The sequence below is a fragment of the Lupinus angustifolius genome, chromosome LG13 (genome assembly GCF_001865875.1).
Source record: "Lupinus angustifolius cultivar Tanjil chromosome LG13, LupAngTanjil_v1.0, whole genome shotgun sequence".
Lineage (NCBI taxonomy): Eukaryota > Viridiplantae > Streptophyta > Magnoliopsida > Fabales > Fabaceae > Lupinus > Lupinus angustifolius.
The window spans coordinates 4,026,432-4,051,218 of NC_032021.1; the positions used below are offsets into that span (position 1 = coordinate 4,026,432).

A 24,787-nucleotide genomic window follows, 5' to 3' on the forward strand; every position below is an offset into this window, starting at 1 on the left:
ATATATAATTTTTAAAAAGTATAAAATATATGTGATGAGGATGTAATAGTTTTTATAAAAGTAAATGACACTCACATTTTCTGAGTTTTAGTGAAATTACACAAATTACTATTTTATTTTTTTACTCCTACAAAACCTCCGTAATTTATATATATATATATTACACTTACTATCTCTGTATATTAAATAAGTGTAATATTTTAAATACAAAATGATAATAAATGTAATTAAGTTATATAAAATATGATATAGTATTGAGTCAAATTCAAATAGTATATGGAACAATAAAAATGCATCAACAATTCTAATGAAATATTGTATAGATCTCTCTTATACTATACTATAACGAACAAAAAATAATGAAAATATATTGACTTGTATACTATATTTCCTTTTTTTGACAATGTACCATATTTTGTTTAACTTAATTACACTTGTTCTATGCATGAGTAGTGAGCTTAATGTATCTATATAAAATATAGGTGTTGTGTATGTGTAAAAAATTGAGAGATGATTTAATAATATCATTACTAAAACTTAAGGGTGTCAATGTAATTTACTCTTTTTATAATGTTATTATATCTTTCATTATTCATTTTAAACATCATATTCTTAAATAAAAATAATAAGATGAGTGATAAATAATATATCAAAATTGTATAAGTATTTATATACATAAATATTACACTCATTCTTAGAACATCAATCATTACATTATTTCACTCTTTATTGAGTTTATATATTGCACTCTTATATTTAAATTGTTTTTCTTAAATAATATAATATGAAGATTATACATACTATATCAAAAAATAAGAATACGGGTGACCAGCACTCCGTGCTGGTCGATACGCTAGTACTAATAGGAATAACTTATCTCCTAAAAATATGAGATATATACTATTTTATTTTAAAAATATTTTTATAAAAAATAATTAAATATGACATGTGTAGTAATTGTAACAAAATAAAAATAAGGTAAACTTAGGTGGTTGCTAAACCCTGTTGAAAGTGCAAAACCTTTTCCCCTTTGCAATCCACACAACACACATACATGGGCACAGTGTTGTGTTGTTGAGACCTGACGGAACAGTGTGGTTGTGTCTTCATGGCGGCTCCTATTCTTCTTCGTTCTCTCTTCTCCTCTTCTCGTAAATTCTCTCCCACTTCTCCTCTCACTCCATCTCGCTTCTTCTCTAAACTCAACCACTTCACTCGCGCTTTCTCCTCCGCCTCTTCCGCCGCCACCGCTCCCACTTCTTCCGCCGCATCCCTCGACCCCAGCCACCTCCGCAACGTGGCGGTTATCGCTCATGTCGACCACGGCAAGACTACTCTCATGGATCGGCTGCTCCGTCAGTGCGGCGCCGATATCCCCCACGAACGAGCTATGGATTCAATCTCCCTCGAACGCGAGCGTGGAATCACTATTTCTTCAAAGGTTATATTCTAATTTTAACATTTGATCTGGTTATGTTATTAGGTTATGGTTTTCTCTTGAAAATTGAATCGTGGTTTTTGATTTATTTTGCAGGTTACATCCATTACTTGGAAAGAAAATGAACTCAACATGGTTGATACTCCTGGACATGCTGATTTTGGCGGTGAAGTATGTTTCGTTGCCTTAAACAATCCAATCATTCGGGAATTGTTTTTACAGATTTGGAATTTAGATCAAATTATATATTCTCAGGGCATTTTTGGATATACGGCTTAATTAAGAACTTATTCAAAGGTTTTTTAAGTAGTTAAGCTTTTTTCATAAATTTATTGAAATAAGCTAAAACAAATTTTATAGTAAGGACATAAATATTCTCATTTCCAAATGCTCCCTAACACACCTGATGACAAAGGTAGTTAACTACTAATGTGAGCTGGTTTTCTATTTTTATTTCATATTGAAAATTTATTAACTCTTAACCAACAACTGGAATGCTTGATGTGACCATTATTAGGAAGAAAAAAGGGCACCGGAGTAATTCACAATGGCAAAAATGTTTCTTATACTGGTAAAAACGTCATGGGTGGTCCTGTTATTTTTTAAGAAAGACAAAAGAGGGGATGAATGAAACAAAATTGTGGTCAATGAATATTGTGCTTGTTGTTGGTCCGCAATTAGTCAATGGGTTTCCCTCTCTTTAGTATGAGTAGTTTTTAGTGAACATTACATACTGGCTTTAGTGCATCTGCTCTTCTTATTTTGTGTTTGGTCGATGACTAGGTTGAACGTGTTGTTGGTATGGTTGAGGGAGCAATTTTGGTTGTTGATGCTGGTGAAGGTCCACTTGCGCAAACAAAATTTGTCCTTGCAAAAGCCTTAAAGTATGGATTGCGGCCTATTCTTCTCATGAACAAAGTAGATCGACCTTCAGGTAGTTCTTTAATTTATGCTATTATATCTTCTGTCAACTTTTATAGAATAGAATCTGTGTCTTCATTACATGGTTTAGGATGCTATACGTGCAGAAAGTCAAAGCAAAGACCAAGAAAAACTTTTGAATTTTCCAAATGCAATCTGATTTGCCATATTTCCTTTTCCATTTTTCTTGATTCTGTGTTTATTATTATTCCTCTATCTTTTGTCATTTGATTTCGAAATATGGTTGGCTTTCCATGTTGCCACATTTCACATACTTAAAACAGTCAAGTTAACCCTAAAATGACCCCACATTCCTGTTATTGTTGGCAACCAAATATAATGTGTCTCATTTATCCTTTGAAACAAGAAATCATTTTCCTGTCTGACCAACATATTCTTATTTGCATCTTTTATGTATCACTGTACTTGTGAATTGTGACCTAATTCTTGCCATTTATATTTTATACAGTTACTGTGGAGACATGTAATGAAGTTGAGAGTTTGGTGTTTGATCTGTTTGCCAACCTGGGTGCTACAGGTACAAAAAATGAGATATCAGATGATATACTTGATTGTTCAATAACTTCAACTCCTTTTTCTGAGATTTCATTATTATTTTATTCATATGTATAGAGGAACAACTAGACTTCCCAGTTCTTTATGCTTCTGCTAAAGAAGGATGGGCATCCACCACCTTTACCAAGGATCCTCCGGCTGAGGCCAAAAATATGTCACAGTTACTTGATGCCATTGTTTCACATGTCCTACCACCAAACGCAAGCATCGATGCTCCTTTCCAAATGCTGGTTGGTATTTAAAAATTATATTTTTTGAGTTTATCATGTGTCTTTTGTTTCTAATAAGTTTCCTTTTGGTGAATTTGTCCTCTTGAGGGAGTGTTTCTTTTCTTTGGATTTTTACGGAAACCTCTGATTAATAAATAATTTAGGAACACAGAATTACAGACAAGAGAATAATGGAAATTACAGAAAACGAGATAGAAAATAGGCCCTTCAAGGGTTATTAGTAGACATAAAGCTTTTTCCTTATCTAAATCATCCCAAGTCACAATAAACTATTAGAGTCCACAAGTTAAGAGCATAAAAACTTCGGGAATATCCTATTTGAATTGCTGTTGTTATCCTGTAGGTTTCTCAGATTTAGACTTGAGGTCAATGAAAAACCACACTTAATAGTGCTTTTCAGGTTTCAATGATGGAACGAGACTTCTATCTTGGGCGGATTTTGACTGGACGTGTATATTCTGGGGTTGTTCGTGTTGGTGACAGGGTTCATGGACTACGTAATAATGATTCTGTTGCTGAAAAGATTGAAGATGGAAAGGTTTGTACATTTGTGTTATGATAATTACAGCTGGAGTTGTATAGTATTACTGTGGTTATTAAATGATCAGAGCTATTTGGTGATTTTTAAGCTAATGTTTAATTCATTAAATTATCCTATAAGTATGTTTTAAGGGTGAGCCTAAGATTGCTTGCCTTCTGACCTAGACATCATGAGTTCAAATCCTAGAAACAGCCTCCCTGTTTGCATGGGCAAGGCTACGAACATCTACTACCCCCAAACCCCGCTAGGTAGGAACCTTGTGCACTGGACCACCATTTTATCCTAAAAATGTGTTGTTTTCTCTGTTTTCCAGCTCCATCTGCACATTCCCTAACATTTGATCTCAGAATAGATTTTAATAGCTTATGTCTTTGTAATACTCCATGAGAATTTTTTTTACATAATGCTCTTATCAATAGTCAATATATAAATGTTAGAGAAGAATTTCTAATTTATTGTTAGTAGGATAGATTCAAACACAATTCTCTCATTTTGGTAGTGAACTGCGAATTGGTTCTCTCGTACTAATTCATGGTTCTTTTGCGAACTGATTTCCTTTAAGGAACAAACCAAAATTTTATCTCTTTTTTAAGTTAAAGAAAAGAAGAATAATTGGTAATATACACTCACTTATATGAATGAGTTACAACAAACAAGAGTTTTTTTTATCCTTGAGTATTTTTCCTATGGTGTTGATTCAAACCTATAAGAAGTAGCACTAGAAACGACTATGCAGAGAGCTATAGAAACCCTATTGAATATACCCCTAGCATACCGGTATTTGATAGGGTAACGTACCGTGTACTACATACCCGCACCTGTACCAAAGAGAACCACGTATAGGTGACTCCGATAGATCCTCTTCTTGTAACACACATATTATTCTTACTGTTCTTAGTGCCTTATTGCTGGTCTAAATTAAACTGCATTTTTAGCAAGTACTTATATCCTACCTATCAACATCCAAACATTATTGGCGTTGACTCACAACAGGGCAGTGAACAGTAATGCAGAAATGGGCTAATGTGTGAAATGAAATGTTAAGTAGTTCCCGACTTCTCCAAATATTAATTATCTCGAAGTGGCTAATGTATGAACTGAAATATTCAAGTTGTAGGTGCAGTTTTATTAATTAATAGTAGCACTTACAAAATGTAGATATCTTGACCATTTACTGGCAGCGCTAATTTTATATGATTTTTCACCTTTTAGGTGGTGAAAGTCATGAAAAAGAAGGGAACAGTCATGATCCCAGTTGATTGTGCTGGAGCTGGTGATATAATTTCAATTGCTGGCTTGGCAACACCATCAATAGGCCATACAGTATCCACTGTGGAGGTATATGAATATTTTTGTTATTAGTTGTTTTTTTATGTTTGTCCTTTTTTCATAGGTCATTACATGTGGACTTCACAATCTTCTTGTTCTTTTTATTTTATTTTTAAAAAAGCAGATAAGTATAATATTAATGTAAGCTGATCACTTTATTTATAGATTTTATATATACTTAATTTTAAATATATACGCGACATTTAAGATTTGATGGGACATATACCACGATTTAAAACACCAAGATTACCAGTTTAAAATTGTGTATCTCTTGTGAATATATTGGCTACACAAGGTATATATCAGGAACAAAGTCTTCTGTTTGAATTTCTTTTCAATGACAACTGTAGCCTCAATGGAGCAGCCCCTAGTTGGTAGTTGAGTACTTGCACACGTTTAAAGTCCTAAATGTAACTTACTTTAATATGTTATATTGTTAGTAGACAATCACTGGATGTTCAAATTCACTTTATTTTTAGTAATCTTTTAGATCAAATACAAGTTTAATAATTTCAATAAATTATCTATTTGTTCTCTGTTTGATGTGGTGAACATTATATTTATTATATTTTTATTCGACTTTTATATTAACTTTTGGTACATCAATTTGCATATAAACTCAATGTGTTGTATTTTGAGAATTTTATTAACATGACATTGGTGACTTGAGTAACTTAATTATTTTATGTCCCAGGTCATGTCTGTATTGCCCACAGTTGTATTGGATCCTCCAACAATCTCAATGACTTTTGGTGTAAATGACTCTCCATTGGCTGGTCGTGATGGTACTCATGTAAGTTGTGCTCGTTTTACCTTATTTGTTGCCTTCGGTTTCTTGTGTAAATTTTTATGGGGGCTCCAAAGTCAGACCAGCTTTTTTTCGTCTTTGAAACTACATTCAGCAAATTCTATTGTTTTTTATTTTACCGCTATTATATGTTTGTTGTTATCCGTTACTCTTTTAACTAAACATGCTAATGCTGAACTTCTTTTAGTTGACTGGAGGAAGAATTGGTGACCGACTGATGGCTGAAGCTGAAACAAACCTTGCCATAAATGTACTTCCAGGCATATCAGAATCATTTGAAGTTCAGGGAAGAGGAGAGCTACAACTGGGTTTGTTCTGGTTTTGCTGAATTGCATGCTCTTTCCTGCGAGATACATTTAAATACTATGTGATTTCTTTTGTGCTTAGGCAGTTGCTTATGTCATCCATGCCAACAGGTATCCTAATTGAGAATATGAGACGCGAGGGATTTGAGTTATCGGTCTCGCCACCTAAAGTCATGTGAGTTTTAAAGGATTTTTAAGCTTCTAAATTGAGTCTTATTGTCAAAGATTTTAACCCATTGTGGTTTTGCAATTTTGCTTGCTTGGCACTAGGTTTAGTATGCCGACTAAATATTGAGTAAATGCTGTAAGCTTTCAGTGCATTGTATCAAAAATTTTAATATAGACTGTTGAAATTTTCTAAGAGTACCCCTTCTAAAAGCATAAGCTATTTAATGGAGGGTTAGGAGTGGCAACTCATTCCCTCTAAATTTATTTACCTTGGTCTTGGATGTGCTTACCGAACATATTCATCAACCGTTGTCACACTGCTTGTTTTTTGCGGATAATATTGTTCTAGTTGGAGACTCGAGAAAGGAATTAAATGGGAAGGTAGAAATGTGGAGATAACCTTTAGAAGCGCACAACTTTCTTATAAGTCGAAGTAAGACAGAGTATATGGAGTCTAAGTTTAACAAGAGGTAGACAAACCCTTGTAGAGATAAAAATTAGAGATCATATTATACCACAAGTTACTAGATTTAAGTATCTTGGGTCAATCAAGCAACACGATGGAGATATTAATGGAGACGTAAACCATAAGATTCAAGTAGGGTAGATGAAATGACGGAGTGTTTTAGGTGCCATATGTAATAGAAAGATGTCACTCAAGCTTAGGTGAACATTTTACCGCACAGGTAGAAGACCGCAATGGTATATGTGACTGAATGTTGGCGTTAAAATGTTAACAAAAGAATAAAATCAATGTAGCAGAGATGAGAATGTTGTATTGGATGGGTGGACACACTAGACAAGATAGAATTGTCAATGCATTAGGAGAAAGTTGGAGAAGACCTTTTAGAAACTCTAATAAGGAGAGTAGATAAAAATTGGGCCAGTCCAATTTTTAGAGGTAGAGAGTCCAAGAAAAATCATGGGCAAAATGATTAGTATATGATTTACGATAAAACATTATGAGACCATTCAATCCATATAGCCGACCACATCTAGTGGGACTAAAACTTGTTGTAGTAGGGATGCAAGAGTCAAACTTGTGATCACTTGGGTATTTTTTTAATCTCCAACAGAAATTATACAAAAGATGGAAATGTATAAAAATTAAAAGAGAAATAAGACTGACGTGATACTATGAGATGAGATATGAAGCACTGACCTAATACTTCTACATGTACTAATAACATAAAAGACTCACACTTCACATCCTCACTAAGACTTCTAATAACTGAGACAGAAGTTCATGAATATCAACCGATAAGCATTTAGTTGAATCACGTTTCATATCCTCCAGAGTTAGCTCAGTTGGTAGACCCGCATGACATGAAATATGAATGCGCCAGGGTTCAAACCCTTCCCCCTTCCCTAAAATAGTAAAAAAAATCGTTTGCCTATCAATTATCAAAAAACAACCAATAAACATTTAGCTTGTGTCTGAGTGTGAGTTTTGAAGGCTGGTCAGGGTTTTGTACCAGGGGCAGTCCTTGTAACCCTGCTTTTATCTTTATTTTTGTTTTTATATGTATTCTTACTTTCATCTATTAGATCCTGAAAGGTCTATCCATTTAAAACATTTGATCTGGCAAATTTTCTTATACTTATTGGTTGTTCATTGTTTCTGATTTCTTAATTATATTGTATACATTCTTAGAGTTAAAATGTTTTTTTTTTCATTTTTGTTTAAATATACTGGTTTAATGTACTATTCTATGGATTTAGGTATAAAACTGAAAATGGTCAGAAACTTGAGCCAGTAGAAGAAGTTACAATTGAGGTAATAGTTCAATTCAATATTCACAGTATGCTAGTCCAATAGTGTGGGCTTCTGACATTGTAATGGATCCATCTCAGGTAAATGATGAGCATGTTGGGTTGGTCATGGAGGCCTTGTCTCATAGACGAGCTGAGGTTACTGATATGGGTCCTGTCTCAGGAACTGTTGGTCGGACCAGACTGTCTTTGACTTGTCCATCAAGGTTAGTTTAGTTGTCTCTATCTTGAATTTATCTTTTATTAATTTTACCCCGGCTCAGAAATAGTCCTAATTTTGATATTGTAAAATTATGGGTCTATCTCTCTCTCTCTATATATATATATATAAATATTGGAAAACACTACAGATGCACATAGTTTTGGAGAAATCATATTCTGTGACCTTTTTGTTCTGTTTCGTATTATTATTTGCCCCTTGCTTGGGGGTGACAATAAGTGACCTCTTGCCATCCTAGTGGCTTTTTTAAGAACCTTGCTCTAAGTCTGAGATGATAAGAAAAGGTGACAAGGGGAGGAATCTGAGTTAGTCCCTTTCCAGTTTCCAATAATTGGATGTCAGTTGAACTCTTAAATCTAGCTTTTATATAGTTTCTCTGAAGTAGAGTTCGGCAATGTGATTGAAACCAGTAGACACATGTTACTAATTCAGAGACCAAATATCTTGTTGCCTCCTTAGTGTGATGGCCACTAGAGTAATTTGAGCTTCTGGAATTCAGTTCATGGCTACACATTAATCATCATTTTATATTTCCCATCAATAGAGATATAATTTTTTGGCATCACAGTTATAGTGAAATTTTATATGCATTGTTCAAGAAATCTAGTAACTTCTTCAACACTTTGTTCAGGGGCCTGGTTGGTTACAGAAGTGTGTTCAGCACTGACACACGTGGAACTGGATTTATGCATTGTGCTTTCTCTGGTATGAATTCTCTGCTGTAGATTTGTCTCTTTTACTTCCAACTCGCATGTGGTTTCTGTTGTGTTCGCCATATGTTTTGCAAATGATGTTGTTTAATGCCCCTTTAATAGTTTTGCTCACTTTTACATCAATGTAGCTTTATGCTTTGCTTATTTTATATGTTGTCATTTTGCAGCATATGAAAAGTATCGAGGCCCTCTTGGCAATGTTAGGAAAGGAGTGCTGGTATGTTTCTCTGCTGCTGTACCTACTTATGATGGCTTAACAATAATTCGTTTACATTAAGCATTTCTAATTACCATATGCTTGTGCTTCAATTTATAAAACTTGTATTGAGTGTTGTTAAATTTCAATTTTCTAACTTGTACTCACCTTATCTTATTTGGTTATTTGAACAGGTTTCAATGGGTTATGGTACTATCACAGCTCATGCATTGATGAGCTTAGAAGCTCGTGGGACTCTTTTCGTATCACCTGGAATGGAGGTTGGAACTTCCCATCTCTTGCTTTTTGTTGCACTGAAAATGAGTAATAAATTCAAGGAGCACAGCTCCTGTTACAATGAGAAACTAATGAAAAATTGGAAAAGATCGAAAGCAGAGCTGTAGGGAACAGACATTTCCCTTTGCCTAACCCACCCAAATAATTCCTGGAAGTCTCCTATGCCTCTTGACTTCCACCTTCCTTTTATTCTCTCTTCCACGCTAGTCTTTGCTTCCGCTTACTCATTGCCACGTTAGGCGAGGTTGTATAAGGCCTAACATTCTGGTTTTTGTATGGAACTATTATATGCTATTAATGTCTCCATTGGAACTTTGATCCCCCACCCAAAAGGTCTTACCCATGCTGCCATATTGTTTGCCCACTATGGATTGATTATGAAATCTGTTTATTGTACACACTTATTCATGATGAGTTGCTGCTTACATGTATTAAGTCCATGTGTTTTTCATGCTTACATCTGCCTGACTATTTATCTGAAATGGATTGCCTTAATTTCTTAAATCCATGGGCTTCAGAACCTGTTTGAAATTTTCACTGCATTGCGGGAGTAAGACTGCACACATCTACCCTCCCAAGACCCTACTAAGTGGGAGCTTCATACACTGGACCGTCCTTTTTTTTTCTATTTTTTTTTTCTTTTAATCCAGCCATGATTTTTCTTGCTGAAAAAAGTCAGGTATTTGATGATCAAATTATTGTCATACACTTTGATCTTGGGATTTGGGAGTGATAGTGAAACTTCAAACATGTTCTCCATCTGAATAACTTCATAATGTGAATCTAGCTTTTGTTTATGGTACTTACATTTGTAAGTTTCTTGCATTTGCTGCATTTAATTACTTATTGTTCATTGGTTTACAGACATACGATGGAATGATTGTAGGAGAACACTCAAAGGATACAGATCTTGATGTAAGGAGAAATATTCTTAGCTTGAATGCAAGTGTTATGTCAAAGTTGATGACTCACTGACAATGGCTGTGATATTGCAGATCAATCCTGTGAGAGCTAAAGCACTTACAAATGTGCGTGCTGCTTCCAAGGATGAGAATGTGAAGCTGACTCCCCCTCGCCTTGTACGTATTTATATGTCAAAATTTTGCTTACATCTTGCTCATTTTAGATAAGTGAGAACTATGCATTCAGACATTTAGATGTCCAGCAATGCATTGTAAGATTCATGTTTTGATGAGACCTAGTTGGAGTTCACATGCACTGATATTATCAAGCTTATAGCTTGCTTGCCGTATGAAGCTTTATATACAAATTTGACTGAACAGTGAATTTATTTGAATTTTCTTTTTTTTTATTGTCAGATCTGGTTTTCAAGTATAGAACTTACAAAAGCATAGATAAATATTGAAGTATGTTATTATAGGGTTAAATAGCAAGCTATCATTATTCTTTTTGTGTCCTTTGGTTTCCTGGATTCCATCATGCATTTATACCAATGTCTTTCATGGAGTCTAGTAAGTTTTCTTTTAGACCTGGCATCAAGCATATGATCTGAAAGTAATTTCCGGGAAATCAACAATATGACAATGGTGCTCAAGCATAACATGTAACATGTGTACTTACATCTTATGGTCATTTTATTGTGTAGATAACACTTGAAGAAGCTATCGGGTATGTAGCTTCGGATGAGCTTATTGAAGTAAGTTCACTTTTGATTTGTGATTGTTTAAGAAGTTTTTTCTGACATTTTATGATGAAAAGATGGTTAATTGTTTCTTGCCCAGTGCCCCTCCTCCACCTCCTGCCCAATACTGAATAAATTTCATCTATATTTCCCCCTTTTGACTCTTCCAGTTCATATACATCTGGCGCTGCATTGATAATGCTTATAACTGGCTTATTTATTTGATATTCACCTGGCCACTATAATAAGTCTTGATCGTTTTCACTGTGATATTTCTCTTATTTTTGTTTTGTTTCTGTGAAGGTTACACCGAAGTCCATTCGGTTGCGGAAGAAATACCTTGATGTTAACAAACGTAAGACCATGAGTAGAAGACCAAGGGAATGAGGAGTTTGGCTGGATTGAATTTTTGTAAGAATAATTTATTTAGTGTACGGTATAGCCTTTACAACCATTTTATATATTAATTCAAGTAATGCATGCACTACAGAAAGAAATATTCATTGGTAGTGATAAGGTAGCTCAAATTTGTATTTCCAGCAATGATTAATAATTGGCATTGGAGCAAGTTTCTCATTGCTATGTAATATTCCTAAAACCTTTGTTTAAAAAAGATTAAGCTGTAAAAGTATGAAATAGACAGAAAATGGATTTATTTGCATGAGTTAATGGTTTAGACATTTTTCACATCTTTTGCTGTGGTGCCATGGGTTTGATATCATTTAAATTCACTTTTTTCCAATCCCAAGTCCATCCTTTGTCTTGGTAAAAGAAAAATGAACTCTTTATTTGCTTTGTTCCTTTTCTCTGCTTGTGCATCAATGTCATTTGCAACAATGTAGCATTTTGACATTTTGTCTAAATTTAATATGACGCGCGGTTTTGTACTCAGTGTGTGATATACTCCACGGATTATATAACTAAGCTTCGAATAATTACTAAATCAGTCTGGTTAATATATCATAATTACTTGAGGTTGTTGCATGCTATGATGTACTTGAAGAAATTTTGCCTGTTTTCTGATTTTTGTTGATTTGAGTCGTGTTTTACTGTTGTCCGAGAAAAACAGTACGAAACCATCCACATACATATATGAACATAGATAGGGTCAGTTATTTGTGTCAAAGAACAATGGCCACCACACCTAAACTTTATTGTTGTTGTAATAATGAGACAGCTGAGCTGACTTTGCTAATGTTTTCATTGTTTCTGGAAGCTTATGTCGCATAATTTCTTTTAAAAAATATTGTTTTTGAGAAATATGTCTCAACTTTGAACACGTTAGAGCTGTGTAGATTTGAAAATGTCTTGCATATTTTGAAGTAGATGCTTATGCCTTATTGGACGGAAATTGCATATTTTAGTAAGTGTCTATTGGTTGGTATATCAAAGGCAAGATTCTAGGGATAAATGATCTCTTAAAAAAAACAAATTAGTATACTCACAATATATGAGTTTTATACATTATTATTTTATTATCTAACATTCATATTTAATTATTCTTAATTTAATTTTTTTTAAATGAATGACAATAAATGTAGTAGTTGTGTTTAAATTTTTACACTGACAATGTAATTATTATACTTAATAAAAAGATAACATTTGTCTACTTAAGTTTTGTTGTCAAAGTAGGTCATCTATAATTGCATTTATAAGATCTGATCCATAAATATTAGTACATAATAAAAAAAGACTCATTTAAATATCTTTTAAAATATAGTTTTTTATTTAAGTATTTGATTAGTAAAATCAATACCCACTGGTGACGAGAATTGACTCAAGTAGTCTCCTACATGTTTGGTATAAATGTGAAAAAAGCTTTTGTTACTAAAAGAAATGGTTTTGGGTATAGATTGAATGTTTGGCAATCTAATTAAATTATATTAAAAAAAATAAGAGTTAAATATGTATGCAATATTAATATAAAAATTTATATATAATTATTAAATTATCCATCATTCATTTATAATTTAAAAATAAAATGTTAATTGTAAAATTTATGTTGGTGCATGTCTGATTTTCTCAAAAATAAAAATAAATTAATTTGGAAGTTAAAATTTAGAGTAAATTACACTGACACCCCTTGAGTTTTAGTGAAATTACACAAATCACCCCTCACTTTTCTATATCTACACAAACCTCCCCTAGTTTTTATACTTTCATTACACTAACCAGCCCTGCATAAGAAATAAGTGCAATCTTTTAAATAGAAAATGTAATAAATGTAATTAAGTTAAACAAAACATGATATATTGTGTAGACAAGTCTAAATAATATACAAATCAATGTATCTTTATTATTTTTACTATATTATATGAGCGATTTAAACAATATTTCTTTAGAATTGTTAATGCATTTTGTAACAAAAAATAATAAAGAAATATTGACTCATATATTATTTAGACTTGTCTACACAATACATCATGTTTTATATAACTTAATTGCATTTATCATATTTTTTGTTTAAAAGATTGCTTGCACTCATTTCTTATGCATGGGTGGTCAATGTAATGAAAGTTAAAAAACTAGGGGTGATTTGTGTAATTTCACTAAAACACAGGGGGTGTCAGTGTAATTTAGGGTTAGATTGTTTTAAAACCAAACACAATTTTTTTGTAAGTTACAAAACTTAAACAATATAGATTATTTAAAAATGTTTTTTAATATACCCAATATAAAACTAATTATATTATAATTGACTAATGATAATAAAGATTTGATAGTTGTTTTTAAGTAAAATAATAACCTATTTTTTCACAAAAATCAGATTAACTAAAAATCAACTCTTTAAAACTAGAACAATGTGCAACATTAAAAAAAAAGTGAAACAATAATCTTAATTTCTTGTTGTGTATAAAGAATGTGGTTAGTTAAAAAGATTACATTTTCTTTGGAGACATGAAGGATGACTTGGTAACCAACTTTATTTTTACCTTGTCTTTTATATTGTATATTACAAATTTATATCTTCAAACCACCACCACCATTTGATAATAATAAATAAAACCTACCCTGGAAAAGTAAAATAGAAGCAAACCTATTGTTGCATTTTTTTTTTTCAATTTGAAGTTAGAAACTTAGACTCATTCGAGCTTTGAAGGCTTCTTCCTCATTCTACGACTAAACAGCACCTTCTCACTCTCTTCCCAATGCTGAAAGTTTCTAAGCACCTTCTCACTCTCTTCCCAATGCTGAAAGTTTCTAACTTTAAATGCATTTATCAAATTGAATTCTTTAAACACAATTAATAGAAAAATTAAACCAGCCCATTTTCTAGAATTTTGATCTGACAAAAAGCCCTCAAAAATCTGAAAATGGGTGCCTATAGAGCGGATGATGATTATGATTACTTGTTCAAGGTGGTTCTTATCGGAGACTCCGGCGTTGGAAAGTCAAATTTGTTGTCTCGTTTCACCAAAAATGAATTCAGTTTGGAATCCAAATCAACCATTGGGGTTGAATTCGCCACACGAAGCATCCATGTTGATGATAAGATCGTAAAGGCCCAAATTTGGGACACAGCTGGGCAAGAAAGGTTACCTCTTTTATCTCTGATCTCGTTCTATTTCTCATGCAATTGTTTGGTTGGTAATTTGGTGATTCGAAATGCATGAAGGGTTTTTGTTGGTCTGAATTTTAGTAGGGTTTGATTGAATTTTAATGTGTTTTGCTAGTTTTCTTACATAGGATTTGATTTGCCTATTATGAATGGTGCACAATGCATGATCAGTTTGGTACCTGCCATTTTTGCTATTGATATGGATGATCAGAACATCCTGATCATAGTTACCAGGTTTTACTCATTAACCTTGCATGCTGTGTAGCGCGTAGTGCATAAGTTATTTGCCTTAAATAAATTTTCATTTCTTCTTGTAATAATACAACAACAACCGAACCTTACTCCCACTAGGTGGGGCCAACTACATGAGTCAAACAACACCATAATGCTCTATCATAGATAATGTTTATCGACAAAACATTTATCTCTAAATGTTTCCTAATCTTTTTGTAATAATAATGTAAAAACTAAAAATGTGATGAATTGTGAGGAACCATATATCATGGTAACAAGCACTTGACACTTGACCAACTGTCTGTTAGGGAAGTTAATTGGAAAGGGTCACACCACCAATAATACCTATGGCTTTTGGCCTAATGGTAAGCACTTGACCAAACATGTACTTTTTAAGAATTGGAACATGGGATGATTATGTATGAGATTTTGTTTTATGATTGAGAATGGCACCCACATTCATTTTGAGGTGGGATTGATTTGTGTACTTCAGAACTGGTAATTTTGGTAGTTCATCCTTTTGTGGCATAGTGGATGCATGTATAATGTAATTTGGACAATTGAAGATTCTATAGGCTAATAGAATGAAGACTGTTTTGAGTTAAATGCCAAATGTCACTTCTTCCTTTTGTTAGAGTTTCAACCCATGGAAGCTGATGGAGGGATACTCTTACAATAGTTTTGTCTATGTAGTCAACGGGTGGGAAAATACTTTGATTGTTGTGGTTGTTTTTGTTGTGCGGGACTGCGGGGCATCGTTTATGGTCTCTCTCCTTGTATATATACTAATGGGTGAGTATGACCATTGTTTATTTCTTCCATCATCCATTATTTTTCAATGTGTCAACCTACTTTTTTGTGATTTTATGTTGCTCCAGAAATCTGTCACTTTATTTTCTTTTAAAAAAAATGTTGATCCACAAATATTCTAGGAGGCATAGATGAATTACTCTTTTTAATTAAAACATCTCTAAAGCTGTGAGAAAATGGCAGAATAGGGAAAAAATGAAGTTCACTATATGATATCTCAATTTTGGCACGGTTTTTTCTCTTCATGTTTTCGTAGTTCAGGTATTTATTTGAAATGAAATAGGACAGATTTTGAGACTGTGACCAGTGTATTCTAAAATATGGTTGTCATAGTATTTTGATAATATGATCAATATGCTTAATGAATTAGACAGCTAGCTCTGTGTTCAGTGTAGGATGCTTGTTTCTATTTTGAAGTGTGATATAATGTGTCACTTTGATTTCGTTTTATCAGCTAATATGATTGATACACATATGTAGTAAATAAAATAAGAAAAAGATTTGAGTTTTAAGAAACAATATTGTTACAATGATCATATTCGTAACCTACCTATGCTTCTAAAGTATACTTATAACCATTCAATGACTTTTCATCTGTGACATGATGCTTATGAATTAAAACTAGATACCTTATGTATTCCAGAATCCAGAAAGTTGTATATATCAATCTAATTGTCATTATTTCTTGCAGATATCGTGCAATCACCAGTGCATATTATCGAGGAGCTGTTGGTGCATTGCTTGTGTATGATGTCACCAGACATGTAACCTTCGAGAATGTGGAGAGATGGTTAAAGGAGCTTCGGGATCACACAGACGCCAACGTTGTTATTATGTTTGTGGGAAACAAGGCAGATCTTCGTCACTTGCGCGCTGTGTCCACTGATGATGCCAGGGCATTTGCTGAGAGGGAAAACACATTTTTCGTGGAAACATCTGCCCTTGAGTCCTTGAATGTTGACAATGCTTTCACAGAAGTGCTCACACAGATATATCACGTTGTTTGTAGGAAGACTCTTGAGATCGGCGATGACCCTGCAGCCTTGCCGAAGGGGCAGACAATCAACATTGGCGGTAGGGATGATGTTTCAGCTGTTAAAAAGGCTGGATGCTGCTCGGCATAGATTGAAGGAGGAAAGGTCTTGACAGCAAAATTTTACATCTATCTGTCCATGATTCAACTATTCCTCAACATATTGGGATCCATGTGAAATATTGTAGTGCCTATGTTTTTCTTTGGTGTAATTTTGCTTACTTATTTTGGGAAGTCCATTTTTATTTCTTTTCATTTTTTGTTCTATAAACATTGTTTGGTTATAGTAATGATGATGTTTCCCTTATGTATATAAAATTTATGGATTTGGATCCTCTCCACCAAAGTCACTCTCCATCATCTTTCTTCATCTATCTTTTCACTCCTTCATTATAACTCCTCCCTCCACCTTCCCTTGCCGTCTCCCCGCTCCCTGCGATTGTGAAAGGCAATCAAACAAGTAACGTAATGTGCAGAACATTGAAGTTAGAAAATGTGTGAAACCTGTGCATATGGAATCTTAATAACAAGAAAAGTATCTGAATGGATTCAAAACAATTATAGCTACACCATGCAAATGCTTCTTCATCTTGCTACCTTTTTGTGCATCATCATCATTATTATACCCCATGACCCAATTCCGTTGGAATTGGCCTAAACGAACATGACCCAGATGCAGAAAAGTGAAGTTGATTCCAATGATGATGCAAAGTTTGAAACTTCAACGACTGCAAAATCTGAAGTATGGTTTCTGCCTACTAAAGCCACATGATTGCTTTGGATTTTACACCATATGAGCATCAATTACTTCATTCTCTCAACCTCCATCACACCATTTTATGAGAAGGATAAAGAAGAAGAAAGTGGGTGAATTGTGATTAGAGGAGGAAAGAGCGAAAGCTTTGATGAGAAGCTTGATGGTACTTGTTTTATCACCTTCCACGATCGTCGGGGGCAGAGGCCTCTGCTGAAGGGAGCTGCAGAGAGGGCGAGGGAGGGTGGAGTTATCGTGAAGTTAGTAGAGAATGTTGCTAAAGAAGTAGGCATGATGCTCCTTTTTAATTCAAGAGTGCAATGCATTCTAATCATAAGGAGGTAAGGCTATATAAATCACTACCTTAATCATTATTGAACTCTCAGGAAACGTTGTTGCTTACTGTGGAGCACAGTTATAAATAGAAGTTGAAGTTAAGTTGTGTTTATCAAAATTGTGGGAAAATATGACGGACACTTCACATTTATGGTCACATATTTTTATGGAAATTCATGAAATCGCGATCACAATCATAGTTGTGCAGCGCAATTTAAAACACTCCAAATCTACCATTTGCTCATGAAGTTCTTGGATCTTATTTATACACTAGGCCAGGACAAAACAAGAGTGGACAAGTGTATTATCCAAACTAGAAATGATTCTCAATGACCAAATGCAAGAGAAACTAAGAATAAGCTTTTAAAGGTTTAAGGGATCAAATGGAGAAGGGTATATTTCTTGACATATGTTTCTTTATTGGCAAAGAATAGAGCCAGTAATGAATTTTTTCTGGGTTTTCTGTTGCTTCTTTTCTTGGTTCTGATTCTTGTTCATTTTTTTAATTTTTGCATATCAGACATGGGAAAGCTATTGAGGATGGTGAAAATATGGTAATTTGTTGTTTACAGACATCTTTGTTCACCTTACATCAATCATGTAAAAAACTTATATAACCTATTACTGCTTAAGTAAAGTAGATTCGTTCCAAGTATTACAATAGAGTTATTACCATATCTATGAGATTACTAGCTAGATCCCTTGATTGATGAAAGAAGGGATAACGAATAATGGAAGTCACTACCATTATTTCCTTCATTGGTGACAAATTAAATAGTACATTGCTTTTACTAATTGACGATGGAAATACTATTGACTTGGCACATGGGAGGGATAAAAGTGGGATACATAGAAGATATGAAATAAGGATCATATGTCTCAAAAAAATTATGTTCTCGTGTCTCAAGTCAATCACATTTCATCAAGTAATAAAAAACAAATAATTTTCTGTTTTTATGATTTTTTTTCTTAATTAATTGACACTCTTTAATTGGATTAGGACACAATGAGATACAAAATATTAGGATAGATTATCTTAATTCTAACATAAGAGCATGTGGAAGAAGGTACTTAGAAACACATAGGCATGCAGATAAGCACATCCACAGAGAAAGAGAGGGCAAAAACATACACCTACCCTACATGCAGGAATGGTTTGTGGACAAAGTAATAGAAAGCATACAGTGAGTGCAAACAATTCACATGACTGCATAACATGATCCTTTATATGAAGTCCTATCTTTTTGACAGATCATCTCTTCTTAGGGTGTTCCATTTCCTCTTCCCGATCAATAAGATATTACCATATAAATAAAAATAAAATATTTAAAAATAAAATGTAACATTTTTACATTATATACTAAAATTTGATTTTGACCTACGACAGAGAATGAGATATTCATTAAAACAGGTGATTTCTTTCCTTATCTTTCACAGCTCATGTCTCATACTTCTCTAGTCTAGCAATTAATTAATACTTATGTCAATTATTGCAATGCTAAACAACTCTAACAATACTTTAAATGATTAATCAAGTCCAAAAACAAAAGGTAAATGGTTAAATACTTCATAGTGAAAGCCCTCGTACCCCATGTATAACTACCACTTATAATAACATCATAAGCACATGACTTTTAATTTGTTTGTCTCTAAGAAAAGTATCACCATTCATATGATTTGACCTATTAATCATAGTAACCCATCAAGTGGGTTTTTATTTATTTATAAGTACTAGGGTACAACCCTCCAGTTGGGTGGGCATACCTTTGTCCTAGAGACATTAATTCTTTTAAATTTTATATAGAACTTCAACACCATTCATTCATTCAAATCAATTACGTACCTAATTATGTTTTCATCTTTAATGGAGTCCTATTCTTCCCACATCAAACGTATCTAAATTGGTTAAATATAAGATTGACACTCTTAATCCTCCATTTTACCATGTCTAATTATTGCAAGAGAAAAAACTAACCAAACAATGTTGGTAAGTAGTAAAACAAACTCTTCTATAGATGGGTTAACTGAAATTATGTTTATCATGCAGTATACCACAAAAGTAGTAACTAAATTTTTGTTGATAATCTTTTAGTGGAATCATTGGAATGGTTAAAATTAGTGGATAAAAGTATAAGAATCTTAAACAATATTTTGTAGAATGACTTTGAAGTAAAAAATAAAAACAAAAATAAATGTTTAATTAACATAATATGTTTTTATTGATGCAAATCATGATTTAAGATATCAAATTATGACATATTTTTATTGGTATATAATGATTTGGAACATCAAACTTTATATGGATAAAATGATGAGACTATAATTATTATATTATTAAAAGGGCATAAAACTAAAAAGAAGTTCACAAGGGCACGTGGTGGCTGATTCCCACTTGTTATTATTATTAAACCCACTGGCGACTTTCCAGTTATACCGTTGAGTTAAGGAGACCCAACCCTTTTCTCCTCCCAGCTGTTCATAGCTGTCCTAAAACTCTCTCTCTCTCTCTCTCTTCCCTCCATGTGACCCTACTCAATAAACACATAGATGCATATACCCCAGAGATTTATTGGGATTTTAAAACCCAGAAACAAAATATTATATATGCACTTGGAAATTTTAAAATAAAAGGTGGTACTGATGATTATATAATATTTATTATGGTGTAGTTGTTCTTCTTGTAGTTCTTTCCTCTAACATTCCCTGTGGTTTCTGGACATGTGTTCATAAAAAAGCTATGTTAGAGGCTCATTTGGTTTGTTCAATTGTCTAGGTGATTTCATCCATTCATTCATTTCTTCTCTCATTTGTGATGCCTATATAGATTATAACACATAACATTAAATTTGTTTAGGATACATTGCATCTAAGGTGGTTTCAAAGTTTTGTGTTTGGTAATATAGACCTCTGCCCTTTGTGCTTTTTCTTCATCTTCTTGTGTGTGTGTATTGTTTTGTGTGACTCAATCTCAAATGGCACAATTGCCACCAAAGATTCCAAACATGCCACCTAGTTGGCCTGAATTCTCTTCTCACCAAAAGGTACCTTCTCTCACAAGCATGCAACCAAATGCTGCAAACAATAACCATCAAGATCATCCTCAACAACAAAACAACCCTTCATGGGTTGATGAGTTCTTGGACTTCTCTTCAGCTAGGCGTGGGGCCCACCGGCGGTCGGTGAGTGACTCCATCACCTTCATGGAGCCACCAAAGGGTGATGATGATCACAATGAGTTTGAGAGGTTTGATGATGCACAATTCTTGTCCATGTTCAATGATGAGGTTTCAGGGAATCATATTTTGATGCCACCAACAATATTGTGTACCTCAAACCCTTCTAGCCCTTCTGATCATAACAGCATCAATGATGATCATAAAGAAAAAACAAAACAGCATGAGAAGGAGAAGAAGGAGCAGCATCAGAAGAAGCAATTGAAGAATGAATTGGAGGATGAGGATGAAAGCCAATGCAAACAGGAAATCACAGAAGGTTTCAATGATGATAATAATAATGATAATGCAAATGCAACAACTTGCTCCAATGACAGAATTACTGACCCCAAGAGGGTCAAAAGGTAATCAAACATTCAAGCATTCATGTCAAATTATATGTTTTTGTGATAAAGTTGCATTGGACCATGCCACAATATATTTTAGATAAACATAAGTCTCATTTCTAAAGCAAATACATAATGGGTTAATATTAGTATTAAAGTGTCATGCAAATATTTAATTTGAACTCATTATACTAAATGCAACTAATTGTGGAAGTAACTACTAAAGTTCCTAGACCTCAGGCTTGTTGGATAAATCATCCATTAAACTTGATTAATAGCCTTCAATGTTTAAAACTAGTGGTTTCCTTTTTATAATTTTGGAATTGTTCGGAAGTTTTATAAATTGAATTAATAAACTTATTTTTTTGTTTGGCACATCTGGTATAAACAAGTTTGATTTAATTAGTTTCTTTAATTGGTGATATTCAATATGTATTCATTACAAAATTTTGCTCAAGATGGTGAGTATTACTAACATTACACAATATATATGTCTTCTCCTACTATAAACTTTTATTGTTACTAAAAGTAAGAGAATTAAATTAAATAATATGCATTTCATGGCTTCAATTTTCATTGCTATTAATGGTTGGTAAATAATTAGTGCATGTTTTATTCTTTTAGAGAACATGGTCTTCATATAATAGATAAGAAAACATTTTTTTTGTTTTTATCTGCTTCTCATAATTATAGTATTGCATCAGAATCTTGGCAAATAGACAATCTGCACAAAGATCTAGAGTGAGGAAGCTGCAGTATATATCAGAACTTGAACGAAGTGTAACTTCATTACAGGTATGTTAGGTGACTATTAATTAAATTAATTTTTGAATGCTTTTTTGATGGTATATATAACTTTTACTACTATATATATGTGGCATATTAATATTTTTGCTTTCAATCATTAATGAAGACCGAAGTTTCAGTACTGTCTCCAAGGGTTGCATTTTTGGATCATCAAAGATTGCTTCTAAATATAGACAACAGTGCTCTCAAGCAAAGAATTGCAGCCTTGGCCCAAGACAAGATCTTCAAAGATGGTAATTGCTTTACGTATTATCTACTACTAAACTATTTCTTATCTTCATAACATACTTTCATCTTAGAAGTTAATTGACTATTTATTTATTTTACTTATGCTAAAACTATTGGCTAATTAGAAATTAAGAGCTGCATGTTCAATTCCAAGCTAAGGCTTGATTGAAATTAAACATGTGAATATGAACCGTTTTGTGAAATGTATTCGAAAATTTTAATTATTATTGCTAAGGTTCAGGTTTGAATACCACACACACTCATCTTATTTTCTGCATGTATTCTACCTCATAGATTTTATGTTAAAAATGTGAGTTACAATGCATGCATTAAGCACTTTTCCAAGTAAAGACACATTGATGCCTTTATCTTAATAATGAGATGAGACCATGGCAAAGCAAAAATGACGTAAAGAAAATGGAGAAACAATATCACTACACTTGCAACTCCTCATAGATGGTTTCTGGAGGAGGATTAAAAATTAGATATTAAGGAGCCAAATTAGAACAAAGGATGCTAATAATGAAATGCCACTGTTTTCTGAAAGTATGCATAATGTGTAGTGTAGGTCCATTTCTTTAAAAGGGACAAACAGGCCAGTCGCCAAATATGAAAGAGACAAATTTATATTGATTTTAGTCATAAGTGTTTACATGCACTCATTTATATCTCTGCCTCATCATGTGCCCTTGTCTCTGATGAGCATGTATCCTCTCCAATAAAGGGAAGTGTCACACAATAACATACAAAAAAATAGTATGTAATAATATTTTTATTAGTTTGTTTATTATGAAATTATATTTTTGTTATTGAAAATATAAGTAAAAATAATCATTAGCCTTTCCATTGGAGAGAATCCTTATTAGTCTCTACTCTCTAGCTCTAAGCAACTGCTTAAAAAGCTTCAAATAATGTAACCAATAGTATTTGTAATGAATCTTATATAAATGATTTTGCAATATAACTCCAAACATCATTTATTAAGAGTGGCAATCATGCATCACAGAATGAATTAATTCTTTATCCATAAAATAACGAGATAGCTTTGGTTATACAAAAAAAAAATGATTTCTATGGTGATGCAAAAAAACTTTACACTAATGCAATTAATCATATATTTCATACACATGCAGCACATCAAGAGGCACTGAAAAGGGAGATAGACAGACTCAGGCAAGTGTACCACCAACAAAACATGAAGCAGATGGACAACACTGCAGGGTCACAATCTCAATCACCAAAACCAATATGTGATACTCAGACTGAAAAGGAACACCTTATCAATGTTTGAACCTTACAATCAAGTTGACTCACTAACTCAAACTATAGCTATAGACTATGATCACATTAGCTATCTAGTTTATGTACACTATTTGATACTGTGATTCTTGTTACTTCTATAAGAAAAAGTACAATTTTTTTTTATGAGAGATGGGGGAAAGGAATCTAGAGATGGGAAAAAAGACTAAAAATAATTTCATATGTGACAGATTGTAATGTATTGAATGGTATAATGTAATATTAGTTGGGTAGTGAGAAGAGTCACATTATGGGGTAGTGAGGCCATGTTGGTATAATAGGCTTTTGCTATCAAACTGCCACGGTCACGTGATGTGTTTACTTTATATAAAGGGACCACTCTAAGTTGCATGATTGGAATGCAAGGAAAGCACATGTGCACCAATGACACCAAAAAAATAGAGAAAGAAACAGTGGTCTGCTTTAATTAGAATGGCTTCAGTTCTTTTTAAATTTGTTGTCTTTTGATTCTGTTCTATTGTTTTTGGAGTTTTTTCAATTCAATTTGGAAAACAAGGACTAGTGGAGTTGTGTTGGGATGAATGAAAGGAGGGTATGTCAGTGAAGTGTTGGCTCCTCTGTGTTTTATTGTACTTTACTGCTTTATATGGATGTAATTGTCATTATTTTTGACATATTATTTGGTGAAAATGTAAATATTCAGTTGACTCAATTCTAGTTGTATATATGGTCATAGTTTTAAATTATAAGTTTGATGTGTTATCGCTTTATTTACTTCCATACAACCAAAGGTGGAAAAAGTTATAGTTTAAATTAAATTTCATTTGAGGATAAAGGCCACAGTGAATTAGGCCAAGGATCAACCTTGTTATGTTTGGATTTATTGACAACTGAAGGTTTAAATGCAGTCATTCTCTTGAAGTACATGGTATGACTATACCAGTAAAAAAATAACAACAAACTATGATTGGTGTCTACCACATATGACTCTCACTCTTTTCAAGGGGTGCAACCATCAAACTTTTATTTTTATTTAGATTGAATAACATT

The 24,787-nt window shown here is 33.2% G+C and overlaps 3 protein-coding genes across 3 annotated transcripts; all 3 read left to right on the forward strand.

The window, feature by feature from the left end:
- Positions 999 to 11,821, forward strand: LOC109325731 (GTP-binding protein TypA/BipA homolog). Its single transcript, XM_019558259.1, has 19 exons — positions 999 to 1,441; positions 1,535 to 1,609; positions 2,222 to 2,372; positions 2,829 to 2,897; positions 2,993 to 3,165; positions 3,566 to 3,703; positions 4,919 to 5,044; positions 5,730 to 5,828; positions 6,031 to 6,151; positions 6,260 to 6,323; positions 8,039 to 8,093; positions 8,171 to 8,295; positions 8,941 to 9,014; positions 9,190 to 9,239; positions 9,413 to 9,499; positions 10,380 to 10,430; positions 10,511 to 10,594; positions 11,122 to 11,172; positions 11,461 to 11,821. Exons 1-19 carry the CDS (start codon positions 1,109 to 1,111, stop codon positions 11,542 to 11,544), a joined length of 2,010 nt encoding a protein of 669 aa, XP_019413804.1. The 5' UTR covers positions 999 to 1,108; the 3' UTR covers positions 11,545 to 11,821.
- Positions 14,215 to 17,111, forward strand: LOC109363398 (ras-related protein RABA1f-like). The gene is made up of 2 exons (XM_019609648.1): positions 14,215 to 14,692; positions 16,452 to 17,111. Exons 1-2 carry the CDS (start codon positions 14,472 to 14,474, stop codon positions 16,882 to 16,884), a joined length of 654 nt encoding a protein of 217 aa, XP_019465193.1. The 5' UTR covers positions 14,215 to 14,471; the 3' UTR covers positions 16,885 to 17,111.
- On the forward strand, positions 20,318 to 24,480 carry LOC109363232 (basic leucine zipper 61-like). The gene is made up of 4 exons (XM_019609419.1): positions 20,318 to 21,460; positions 22,147 to 22,237; positions 22,356 to 22,482; positions 23,611 to 24,480. Exons 1-4 carry the CDS (start codon positions 20,856 to 20,858, stop codon positions 23,766 to 23,768), a joined length of 981 nt encoding a protein of 326 aa, XP_019464964.1. The 5' UTR covers positions 20,318 to 20,855; the 3' UTR covers positions 23,769 to 24,480.